The sequence below is a fragment of the Cryptomeria japonica genome, chromosome 5 (assembly GCF_030272615.1).
Source record: "Cryptomeria japonica chromosome 5, Sugi_1.0, whole genome shotgun sequence".
Taxonomy (NCBI): domain Eukaryota; kingdom Viridiplantae; phylum Streptophyta; class Pinopsida; order Cupressales; family Cupressaceae; genus Cryptomeria; species Cryptomeria japonica.
Window position 1 is genome coordinate 44800331 of NC_081409.1, and position 13474 is coordinate 44813804.

General features: G+C 36.9%; 1 protein-coding gene across 1 annotated transcript in view; it reads right to left on the reverse strand.

Moving 5' to 3' along the window:
- Positions 1–4995: 4995 nt before the first annotated feature.
- The window catches only part of LOC131875703 (rRNA biogenesis protein rrp36-like), a 137015-nt gene continuing 128536 nt past the window's right edge, over positions 4996–13474 (reverse strand). Inside the window, exons 2-5 of the mRNA XM_059220324.1 lie at positions 6491–6549; positions 6058–6397; positions 5729–5817; positions 4996–5358 (exon numbers count right to left, since the gene is read on the reverse strand). Coding sequence (XP_059076307.1) covers positions 4996–5358; positions 5729–5817; positions 6058–6397; positions 6491–6549 — 851 coding nt within the window. The remainder of the gene's footprint in view (positions 5359–5728; positions 5818–6057; positions 6398–6490; positions 6550–13474) is intronic.

Consider the following 13474-nt stretch of genomic DNA (forward strand, 5'->3'; position numbering starts at 1 on the left):
GTGATACAGGGCTTCTAGGTGTGATAGTTGTGTGAAGTCAACAACTCAACTAAAGGATCTGGCATGAGAACAAAAATTTGTACCTGCACCTGCACCTGCTTGTTGGTTTTTTTATTATGTGATCTTTCAGAATAGACAGAAGATGCAAAAGGGTTTGTTTGTTTTGAGAGTTTTGGTGTTCTGGATTTCTGATATAAATGACAAAAAGCAAGAAAAAACACCCCCCCATAATAGATAAACCCAAACCCTAGTACATACTGATGAGAAGGAAGTAGTGCATAAGAAAAAAACTTCAAACTGATATCTCATGTACCTGATGAAAATTCTGAGAAAAAATATCACAAATCTGAATAGAGATTGCTGAGATATTTCCAACGCCTATTCGTTTTTGAAAAATAGAGTCTATTTGCCCATTCTACGGCCTCGGAAGTGCAGAAAAGAAGCCCGACTTTGACTGGAAAAAATTATAGTCAAATAGCAGATTCAGAAAACAAATCCAACTCCACAACATCCAACTCAAAACCAGCTTTCCAATGCCTATTCGTTTGCCAAAAACCAACTCCGTATGCTCAAGATAGAGCCAAAAAATGAACCCCCCCCTCAAAAGGCTAGAGGGTGGTGGTCTGGTTGAGGAGCCAGGAGGAGGTGGCAGGATGGTGGCGGCCGGGCCGAGTGGAGGTGGCGATTTCGGGCCAGGCAGACGTGGCGATTTCGGGTCGAGTGGAGGTGGCAGAGTTTGTCGGCAGCAGTGACCGGAGTTTGTTGGCGGGGCCGGAGGGCCGACGGTAGCCAACGACGGGGGTCGGAGGGGCCGGTGAGGGTCGCAGGTGGTAGCCGGTGGCGAGAACCAGAGAGGGTTGCTGGCAGTGGGTTCCGGAGGGGCCGGCGGCAGGGGCCAAAGTGGTCACCGGGGGCCGCAAGGGCTAGACTGACAGGTCCGGTAGGCCGTACGATGGTCGGACTGTCAGGTCCAGTACTATGCGAAACCTCTTTCCCAAGATGCCAAAAAAAACTTTTTTGTGCCCTCCTTTGGATTTTTTATTTTTTTTTTTGTGATTTTTTAAAAAAAAATCAAAAATCCGGCCTGAATGTCATAAAAAGGCACAATTTTTTGACTTTTTTTCTCGATTTGCATGCCAGAGTCGTACAACCTGGTTTTGGAGGAAAAATTCACCCAAATGCTCAAGAGTCAAAAATAGATAAATTTTATATGACTATAGGGGTTTTGGGACCTTTTGAGCACGATGGTGAGGTCCGTTTAGGCCCAAAGTGCTCAGAAAAAATCCTATACCTAAGCACACAAAAATATTGCCTGAAACCCCAGATCTGCTTCCAATGCAAAAATTCTCAAAAACAGGAACAAATAGCTGCAGATCTGAGCTCTGATACCATGTTGGAGTTGAGAAACACAATGCCACAAGAGCCTAAATATCTTCTGCAAGCTAAAACAATCTGTTACAAGGAGAAGCAATGAAGCAAAGCAATCTAAAGAACAATACACAGGAAAAATATGCTCAAAAGAGGAGAGTTCAATATTCACCAAAAAAGTGTAGTGTCATAATAATACAAAGAAAAGAAAAAATAACCTCTAATTGGTCAAGAAAACCTAAAAGGGAAAACCTAGGCTCGCACATAATAATTAATAAAAGAATTAATTATTATACACCTAATGTTAGCTTAAGTGTAAAAAGATAATAGGGAACTTAAAGAATTAAACAAATATTGTTTAATTAATCAAATAAATACCCAATTTGATTAATGTTCTGTTTTGATATATTTCATCTTATGTTTTACAATTTCAGTTGCCTAATGGATAAGGCATTGTTCAAGGCTTTAGTCATTTCCAGTAACAGTTCTCTACTCATATTTCATCGATAGCTCGCTACAAATCGATAATATCATAATATCTTTTCATTTATATACATGTCACTACTTGTCAAAAGTTGTCTCACGCTCCAAAGTAGGTCAAGGATCACTGAGAGCTAGCCACTATGTAGCATTCTCCCTCTTTTTTTATGTCCTTTTAGGAGTGAGATCGTCTACTTTATTTTAATATCATCTGCAAGTGTGGTGCGTAGATTACAGGAGCATTAAGGGATCACCCTCCTGGGTTTTCCAGAGCCCGAAGTGAAGAAGGGTTAGAATAGTCCTTGTCATATATTGGTCCAAGTTCCCGAGTATCCCAAAAATAGTTAATTTGGATTTGGCCTCTCCATGCATGATTCGAGTGCCCGACTTGGTTCCTCCCCCTACAACAGTGTAAAACCCCACCGTGTGCAATCTGGGGCACCAACAAAAATGACGACTCTGCTGGGGAAGAATGTTTAAAATATCTAGTTAGAAATAGATTGGAATCATCATATTGGTTGAGATTACCCCATCTAATCCACCAACAAAAATAAGTCATGAGCTTATAAGGTTCCATATCCTTTGTCGCTTGAGTCAATTCTCATAAATGTTGCTTGAGAATCTGCTATAATTCATCTTTAAATGTAAGTTCTGTCAAGATTGGTACATATTTTAGGATTATTTCATAATATCTCACAAATTGTGGGTGGCGATGATGAACTTATAAGGCATTGAGAGGTGGGGGTGAATCAGTGATAGTAAAAACAATACAAATCTGAATATCAATTTTACCAACTTAAAACTCAATAAACATGTAAGAAATAGCACCAAGTATACAATCACCACACAGAGCATAAACCACATGACACAAGAGTTTATACAAGGAAAATCCAAATGGGAAAAACCACGGTGGGAGTTAGTAACCACAAGATCCACTATCTGCAGTATAGAGATCTGACCGGTTAAGGTCTACAACACTTGGTTAGGGGCACACCCTATTAGAAGTGTCTAAGCTTGGTTAAGAGCTTTACAAAAAAGCCTGTGAGGACCAGCCCTGTTAGGAGCTACCCAAGTAACTGGAATTTGCAAACACAAGTTAATGTGTCACCTAGTTAGAGGATTTAATGATTAGAACTGTTAGGATCTTACTGCACCCTGTTAGGAGTGACCTTGTAAGAGGATTATCTTGTTTCAACTACTAGGAAGACAACAAATACAAATGATCTCAGTATAACACCTTCTGTGTCAGATAAGATCCACTTTAGAATATTACAACATCACAAATATATCATCTCTCAACTCCTATGATCTTTGCACTATCATAAATACAAAATTCGCTCATAATGTATCACATTATCAAGCTCAATTATATATACCCTTTCATACCTCATCACACAATTAAAATTATCATAAGGTCGGCTAGAACCTTATTACAATTCTTTAGGTTCAATGCATCTAGACAATCTTGCATTATACGCTTTAGTTATGTCAGCCACCAACATAACAAATCCAATTTTGTATCGTTTTATCGATTTGAGTGATTTTCATCACTACCAGTTATCTATGTTTCTTGATCTCTGCCTTGTTGATCAAATCTCATTCATGTGATCATATATGCTCGTGTAGTCATGAAGTTATCTTCATCGGATAGTCATCAATGTTGCTACAAAACTGCATTCCTCCATCCTTCATGGATTTCAAGTACCAGTTGTCAGTGTGAGACTCTGTCAGTCATTTTACTGTTTGAGAACTTATTTACCGGTTCTAATGGAGCTGTCTCTGCTTTACTGATTAAGTCTAGTTGGTTGAACTATAGGACTTAGATGACTCAAAGAAACATAGTTGCCATCAATGACAACATACAAAATAGTCATCATATATAAATCTAATCTCTATGCGCAAGAGACATATACCAGTTGCATCAAAACATTACATTACATTACCGATTGACCAAATGATCAAATTCCAACAATCTCCCCCTTTGGCATTGATGGCAACACTTAGGAAATATTTTGTCAACTAAGTGTGCAGCACAAAAAGTGACTATATACAAAATACATGGACTCATACCAACACATACCCCCCCTTAGTAATTGCTGCCGAAAAATGAAATCATTACTCCCCCTTAACAGTAAATACAAAATTTTGACTCTTACTATTTCTACTCCTCCTTTGACAACAATGCCAAGCAGAAAAGTAAAATACATACTTTACATCAAAATTGTCATAAAAAACTGCATATATAGACAAATAGAAGAGTTTTGAAGTCTTTACAATGCAATTCTCAAGAAAATATCATTGAAATGAAACTTTAACTGCTAAAGGTCATTGTCACATGTTTCTAATAGTGTCTCAGTGATTTCAACATGTGTCAAAATCTGTGCAGCAAATTCTTCCATAGCATCAACAGTGCTCATCTCTAGGGTAGCCAAAATTGCTTCAGACTCCTTGTATGCTCTCTGTAGAATTTCAACTATCGAAATTAACTGATTCTTTAGCTCCTTAAAGGATCTTATCCACCTCACCTGTTCAAAATCATAAATTTCTAATATGTGTTGTAAGGCATCAACTGATTTACCAAAAAAACAAAGCGAAGTCCTGTACCGATATGTATGCTTCACTTATCCTTTCTAGTTCCTTCTCTGTATCTTCTCTCTTTTTCTTTAAGTCAGTATAGAATAAGGATACTTTAGATATAGTGGCCAAAATTTTACCTCTAGTTTCTATTCCGGTTATCAAAAGATCTTTTTTCACTGTTAAAGCAACCTTACCTTTGTCAATTTCTAAAATCAATTGTTCTCCCCTTCTCTTCTTGTAATCTTTTTCTGCTAAAGCATGAGCTACCTCTTCAAGTGATTTTAGTTGTTCCCTAGCATCAACTACTAACTATCCAAGCTTTGCAATAGGGGTAGCCAAATGTTCTGTATCAGTCTCTGGTAGGAGACTTGACAAAATATCAACAACAATCCTTATAGTCTTTGCTTCTATTTTTTTCTCTTTCAACCTCTTCTTTTGTGCACGGGATTGCATAGCAATAGAAATCTCCATTAACTCAGAAGAACTCAAATTGTCCATATCTATAGGACCTTTAGTACTCACGGAGTCCTCATCATCATCATCATCATCATCATCATCGATCAAGGTTCTCTACTTCTTCTCTTGATCCTTATTATCTGTCTTCTCCTTTTTCTTTGTCTTTTCTTCCTCTGTTTTCTCTTTCCTTGTCTCTATTTGTTCCTTCTGTGTTGTTGTAGTGACCGGTGGAAGTTGACTTTCAACATGATGTTTCTTTACCGGTGGTGGTTGCATTTCCACACTTTGTTTAGTAGTCGGTGCCTCCTTTGCCTTCTTTTCCTCAACCATATCCTTCTGGCTGTCATTGATAGCATCATTTACATTTTTATCTATGGTTGCATTTACCAGTGGAGTTTGTGTTACTGCGGATTGAGCATTCACCAGTTGCTCAGTTGAGCTTTTGTCAGCTTCTTTCTCTTCTCCTTTGTTCTCAACCTATTCCTGTTGAGTATCCAACATCTGTACACTAACTTTATAAACATCTACACTATCAGCAGTGTTAGTAACATTATCAGCATCACTAGTATCATCTCTGTTATATCTATCAGTTCATTATCAATAGGATCATCGTCCAAGTACTTATTATCCAGCTCTAAATCTATAGGCTTAAGATTCTCAGGAAAATTTTCTCCCTTTAACTTAACATGTGTATCATCCTCATCTTCTTCATATTTTTCTTCTTCTTCAAGGATGAGGCCTAAAGATTTCTTTATCAAAATTTCAGTCTCCTTTTGATTGATTCAGTATCACCTATCGATATACTAGTTACTATTTTCATGGATCTAAGAAATGATTTTGCATTTACTTGTACATCTTTTATTTCTTCCTCACTGGCTTCCAGTTGTAGGTGTTCAAGAGTGTAATCAATAACTTCTTTATCCTGTCTAATGGCGGCTTACCATCTTGCATCAATAATATTATACAAAGTATCTGGAATTTGCCCTTGTGGCTCAATGAGGGCTCTACTAAACTTTTTCATACTGAAGATGACTGCATCTTCAATCTCCGTTCGTTGACTTTCAGACAAATGAGTAAACAGTATGTTTAAACCTTTGTAAATACCATACTCCTTAATGATTCTAATCATTCTAGTGAAAGAATCTTCAAGTGTCAATATTTTTGTAGCTACTTTACCTTTTTGAGTAGTCTTTTTCTTCTTAGCACTTTCCCTTAGTGTTTTCTTATCTTCTTCTGAATTTGTTTCCTCAATATCTATCACTAGCTTGTGAGCTTTCTCCTTCTTTCTTTTTCCGGTTTGGGCAAGCACAATAGGAGGTTCAATAGTTTTACCTTTCCTTTGGAATTGTAGTTTAGAGGGTTTCCCTCTTTGAGATTCAGCAGGCTTCACCTTAGTTTCTTCAGCTTTCTTCTTCTCAACTGCTTTGGCTTCTTTGGTCTTACCGGTGGGGGTATCGGTTGGTACACTGGAAGTTCCACCTTGTTGAGCCTCATATTTGGCTTTTGCTGCAACTATCTGTTCTTTTGTGAATCCGGCCTACTCAGCAAAGGCTTGTACCTCTTTTCTTATTTTCTTCGCAATCACCGGTTTTTGTAATTTAGAATGCACTTTCAGTAATTTCTCCTTGTAGGTTCCAAACCTTTCAGCAATAGCATCTACCGGTTGTCCTAATAAATGGTCAACATAGGAAATGAGTAGATCTTTATCTACTTCATATCCCATGGGCATTACCCATGTGGTTCTTGGAATCATAGCTTGCATCAAGCATGTATTTGTGTCAACCTTGAAATAGATGGAATCCTCATATTTGTTTACAACTTTAGTTAGAATTCTCTCTCTTGCATGCATTTTCTTTTGAAATTTCTTGAAACATCCCCAAATGATATCATCAAACTTGTCTTTGATCATCCAAATACTGTTCTTTATTTGCATCAGTGCTGAAGTACCGGATATCCATTGAATATCACCTATACCAGGGAAAAAGTTTTGGAAATAAAAGAATTATCCCATGATAAGTTGTCCAAACTTGAATCTCAGCTTCTTCTCTTTCTTCACAACTTCTAAATTTGTCACTAATTGGCTTCTCATTGCTTGACAGAGATCATAATCAACATCCTCCTTAATCATCTAGTAGGCAATTTGAATAGGTGTTGTCGGTATGTTGTTCATTCTGCTTGAATAGAAAATTCTATAGCCAATCACCATAGATGCAAATTTAACAGCACGATCATTTATCAGTTTTTGAGCAGAAAATAACAGGTTTTGAGGAGGAACTTCTAAAGTTGGAAAGATAAAAGGAGAGAATAAAAGGAAAAGCAAAAGACCTAAAATGGAGACTTAGTCTAAAATTGGACTACCTCGCCTCCTTAAGAAAAGAAATATCTTATGCTTTAATTCAAGGATAGAAAACATCGACAGAGCAAATGCAACACCTCACCAATACAATTCAAAGGACAGAGGCCACATTAAAAGATAGCAAATGATTCATTAAGAGCCTGAATCTAGTACTGGCAGATCTTTTTCATATTGTAACCAACCAATTACAAGGATGAAACAGGAAACCACACTCAATTGACACTTTGACAACCTTTGTCATTGATGCCAAAGGGGGAGTAGTGGAATGAAAAAAATAACCAGCAAATGACTCATCAGCTCAGGGGGAGCACATATTCTTTTGGTACACAATTTTTGGCAAGACAATTCTGGTAGATTCTTTTTTATGACACTTTTTGAATTTTTCTCATGAGTGTTGCCATCAATGCCAAAGGGGGAGATTGTTGGCAAATGCACACTCCAATGAGATATTGTAAGTGATTGAAGGTTTTATCATTGATGGCAACCTTACAATCCTATGACACCGGCAAGACAATTTACCAGCACCAACAAGGTCAGACTCTACACCGGCAGTGAAAGGAAGTATACCGACACAGAAGCCGACAAGAATTTTGTTTATAATATATTTTGTAAATTATTGTAAAAACATTGTAAGCCGACTTGGCAAGTTGTAAAATGACTCATATATATAAGAGATCATTGTAGAACATTTTAGTGATGGATTAAAGGAAGAAGATAGGTGAAATAAGGCAGATCTATTATGTGAATTATAGGTTAAAGGTTTATGTATGAAGTAGACCTATAAACCGGTACTGGATCTGGCATAGCAGATGTTATTTTGAAGCAGTACAAGACATTGGATTTATATAATCCATTTTGTAAGTCAGTGAGACTTCCCATTTTGTAATTGAGCAGTGAGCTCTAGGCACTAGGCCTTCCTGCATGTGCAGGCCCCTCTTGTAGCAGTAATATTCTCTTATTGGCTAGTAAGTGAATATTGTGGGTCATAAATCCCACTGAGGTTTTTCCCACACCGGTTTTCCTCGTTAAACTACTGTGTTATGGTGTGTTTTTCATGTGGTTGTTGTTATCTTTATTTATTGCATTATTTCTTGTTTACCGGTATACAATATTGATATGCTTTACATGTTTTAAGTTAAGAAAATATTATAACCGGTTAGATACTGATTCACCCCCCTCTCAGTATCTTTGGGAATCCTAACAATTGGTATCAGAGCTTGGTCCTCTATTTTCAAAAGCCTAACAACTTGAGGAAGATCTTGACACTGGTAGAGATGGAAAACTTGATGAAGCAATTAGAAGCAGCTCTCTCAGACTATGATACAAAAAAGTTGAAAAATATCAAACTTGAAGATGATCTAAAGGTTGCACAGGATATTATTCAAGCACTTCAAGAAAATCTTACCATTGCAAGGAACAAGAGGAGAACTCTGTGAAAAGATGCAAAATGAGAATGATGAAAAGGAAACTCTTAGTGATCTGATGAATAAGTTGAAACAAGAAAACATGAAAACAAAGAATGAGATGCAAGATATGACTATGAGATTTTGTAAGGAAATTGACGATAGGAAGAAGAATGAAGAAGATTTGACTAGAAGACTAAGTGATGCTGCAAATGAGAACACAAGACTTAGCTATGAAAATGATATATTGAAAACAGATCTGACGCATGCACAAAATAACTCAGATGAACTCATGAGATAGAAAGGTATCTTGGAAAGAGAACTAGATACTGCAAATCAGCAGAAAGAAAAATTCAAGAAAAACTCAGAAGAACTTGGTGACTTGTTGAAGAATCAGAAACCTAATGGTGACACTAATGGCCTTGGCTTTGAAACTAGTGAAAGCTCTGGTACTGCAAACACACGAGATCAAGGAAAACTGGTAAGACAACCTACTGCTTATAAATTTAATGGAAAATACTTTAACTGTAACAAGTATGGTCATAGAGAAAATCAATGTAAATCTAAAAATTATCAGAATACCAATACACCCACCGGTCAATGTTCAAAATTCAACAAAGTTGGTCATAATTCAAAAAATTGCAGAATGAATGTAAGATGTTATGTTTGTGGAAGATTTGGACACTTATCTAATCAATGTAGAACACAAACCAGCATAAGCTATGGAAAAGCTATTCAGAAAAATAATGTGACTTGTTATGCCTGTAACAAGATTGGACATATTGCTAAAATTTGTAGAAGCAATTCCTCACCGGTAAATAACAAAGGTCCTAGTTTGAAAGGTAAAGAAAAAGTTGAAGAGGTAAAGCAGGAATTCTCAAAACAATGGATCAGGAAATAAGAACTAAATGGTGATAGGAATACTCCTCCACTAGCAGGAGACTCTTCATCCAACTGAAGAAAATTCCTTTGAGGGTTTGGCAATCAAATGTGAAACATGCTATTATTCCCTCGGTTGATGGTGAGAAGTTGAAATTACTTCTATATCAGCAAATAAGTTAAGTCATTACTTAATCGACAAGCATTAAATGTGGTGGTTGGCAAAAATAACATTATAAAACAATGTTTTGGCTCCATTTTCATTTCACCAAGAATTCAAACCTTCAAGAGCACGAAAATTCCAGAGCAAAGGCATTCCGAGAAAAGAAGTGAAGCAACTCATCAAGAAATCATTCCTAAGGCAGATAAAGGTATTTATAATCATGGCTTCTTCACCTGTTCCTGAATTCATAGAAAACCCTACTGTAGTCGAAGTGATTAAATGCCCTAGACCCGTATTTCAGTTAGTTCCTAAAATTGCCAAGAAAGATGATAATGTTGGTGCTTTTTCTCAAATCCCTAAAGGAGTAGTTTTTGTTGAAGACCCCAGAATGTACACTCATTGTCACATAGAAGAATTAGGTGATGAGGAAATCAAGAATATGTATAAGTCTGTAAGTTGTGACGAATCTGGTAATGTTAAACCTGAACACAAGATAGTAGAAACCCTAGGTTTCACTGAAATTCTCAGTATTCCAGATTTTTCTAAGGATGTTATAAGCATAGTACTAAGAAGGGTACACGGTGCATTCTTCTGGTTGGACTCAGTTCACAAAATCACTAAAGAAGTAGTAAAAGCTATGATAAGGTTACCCTCCACCGGTAGCAGGCCTGATAAAACAAAGAAGGTCTCAAATGACCTAGTGATTAACCTAACTGGCACAACATCTGATAAAAGATCCTTAAGAGTAAATGATGTAACAGCTATCAATGTCAGATTCATCAGTATGATCTTAGGCTACAAAACAACACATGCAAATAGGTTAAACTTAGTCTCTAGCCTATGCATAAAGAGTACCTATGACATGATTAATGATAATGCAAAAATAGATGTGTGTGAATGGCTTAAAGATGAGCTAAATGACAATTTGGGAAAGATTAAAAAAGACAAAAAGGGGACATTCAGATTTGGAAATCTACTTGTCTGTCTAATGCTACACATAACCAAACAAGTACTTGATATCAGTAACAGAAATATTGGTTTTGACATACAGGTAGGCAAACAGTTGTCAGATTTACTAAACAACTTGGGAGAGAACAGAGAAAAGAACATAGATGAGTATTTTCAGGCATCGAAGGCTCGGATGAAGACCAGAGTCAGATTGTCACAAGAAATTGTAAACAAGTATAAGGATGAAATTTGTTTTGTTATAAAGAAGGATGAAATCTGGATGGAGGCAGTTATCCCAAGAACCATTTGGGTTACTGAAATGGGGTATGAAACTTATGACCACATAATAGAAACATATGCAAAATCCCTCCTAGAAGCTCCAAAGGAACCTAAAGAAGAGGTATTTGGCAATGCTGAGACTATTGAAAACCAAATTCAATCAAAGAAAAGGGTTAAGAAGGTTGAAGCAATAGTTAGAAGAGGATCCAAGAAAGAAAAAGCTATTAAGGATGATATACTCAAATAAACTGGTATTACTGAAGATGAGTTAGAAACACTTCAACTGGAAACTCACCTTTCACCAGTTGGAAATTCTTTGGAAATTGATATACCAGCTGCATTCAAAAGAGTTGTGAGAAAAAGGAAACCTACACCGGTATCTACACGTTCTCTTAGAAGAACCAGACAAAACAACAGGTAGTAAGGCCCACAACTAGGAAATTAACTCCAAAGAAGAAGTTAACCCCCAAGAAAAAGTCTCAACAAACCATTGTTCCAATTGACAAACTTCTCAATGAAATAACAGAGGATGGAAAGCTAAAAAACATCAACAAATTATATGACTCATTATCAACTGATGACAAGGAAAAAGTTGAAAATAGTGTAATCCTACACTTGGATATTTACAAGAAATTTTTGATGCAAGTTGTGGATGAATTATCGACAAAACTGTTCAAAAGACTTGAAGCTAGAAGGCCAGCTATTGTAGAGCTTGATAAGAAAATAAAAATTGAAAAACTACTTGTTGTATATCTAGTCAACTCACCAAAAGAGATAGATGATCTGATCTTTGAGGCTAACCGGTCAGTATTTTCAACTGCACGTCGGCATGTAGCAGTTATGGTTGGTAGAGTGAATGAGGTTGCAGAGGAAACAGGTAATGCATGGGACATATTCCTTGTAGAGAAGGAAAAGCGAGAAGAATATCGAAATCCTAAACCCATCAAAGTATACCAAAAAGATAAGGATAAGGGAAAAGGTAAGGTTGGTGGTCCACCCAGCATAAAAATAATAGATAACTTATCCCCATCACCTCTAGATACTCCACCAGTAGTTACCACTGGCAATCAACCGGCTAGTGAGAGTATGGATGTATCACACGAGGACACAAATCCAGATGCTAAGGTGTTATATACAATGAACATTGACACTTAGAAAGTCCATATTGTGGTAGATAAGGATTCAACAGGGAAAACAGATAGCACAAAAAGTAAACCGGTAGGTGACAACACCGAGAAACAGGCAGAGCAGCAGGCTCCCTCACAGCAATAGGTTCATGCAGAGACAGTGCAACCGGCAATAGCTGAGCAATCCAAACCTTTGTTTAAAGAGATGCAAACACAAAATGACCTACCAGAGGTCACCACAAGCAAAGAAATTGCTCCCATTGGCGGAATACAGATTGTTGACTCTTCAAATGCAGAATTCAAACCGACAAATGTGGCAGAAGTTCTTTTGGATTCTATCAAGAAGATAATAGAGTGTAGTTCACAAGCATACAAAGCAATTGATGATACAATTCCAATTTTGAAAATGATAGCACCTAAGTGCAATGTAGATAATAAAGATTCTTTGCATCAACTTGACACATTGTCTAAGTATATTACTGACAACACTATGACAGTTGAACAAATAAAAGAGGAAGCATTCAAGGAGAAACTAGAGAAGGAAAAACACAAATTCTTTGAAGAGGAAATAAAGAAGTGTATGAGATAATTTGACACTCTTTTACTAGAACTATGTAGTACATTGAAGGAATAAAAAACCTTGTATAGAGATACATGTAAAACTAACTTTTTGACAATAGATATAGACCAGAAGATCAGCAAGATACAAGAAGAAATAAATCAACTAGCTGATAACTTCATTAATTCATCTGAACCATTATCAGTTTTTGAGCAGAAAATAACAGGTTTTGAGGAGGAACTTCTAAAGTTGGAAAAAGAAAAGGAGAGAATAAAAGGAAAAGCAAAAGACCTAAAATGGAGACAATCCAAAATTGGACTACCTCGCCTCCTTAAGAAAAGAAATATCTGATGCTTTAATTCAAGGACAGAAAACATCGGAAGAGCAAATGCAACACCTCACTGGTACAATTCAGAGGATAGAGGGTGCATTAAATGATAGTAAACGATTCATTAAGAGCCTGAATTTAGTACTGGTAGATCTTTTTCAGATTGTAACCAACCGGTTACAAGGATGAAACAGGAAACCACACTCAATTGACACTTTGACAACCTTTGTCAATGATGCCAAAGGGGGAGTAGTGGAATGAGAAAAATAACCAGCAAATGACTCATCAGCTCAGGGGGAGCACATATTCTTCTGGTACACAATTTTTGGCAAGACAATTCTGGTAGATTCTTTTTTATGACACTTTTTGGATTTTTCTCATGAGTGTTGCCATCATTGCCAAAGGGGGAGATTGTTGGCAAATGCACACTCCAATGAGATATTGTAAGTGATTGAAGGTTTTGTCATTGATGGCAACCTTACAATCCTATGACACTGGCAAGACAATTTACGACACCAGCAAGGTCAGACTCTACACCAGCACACATACCA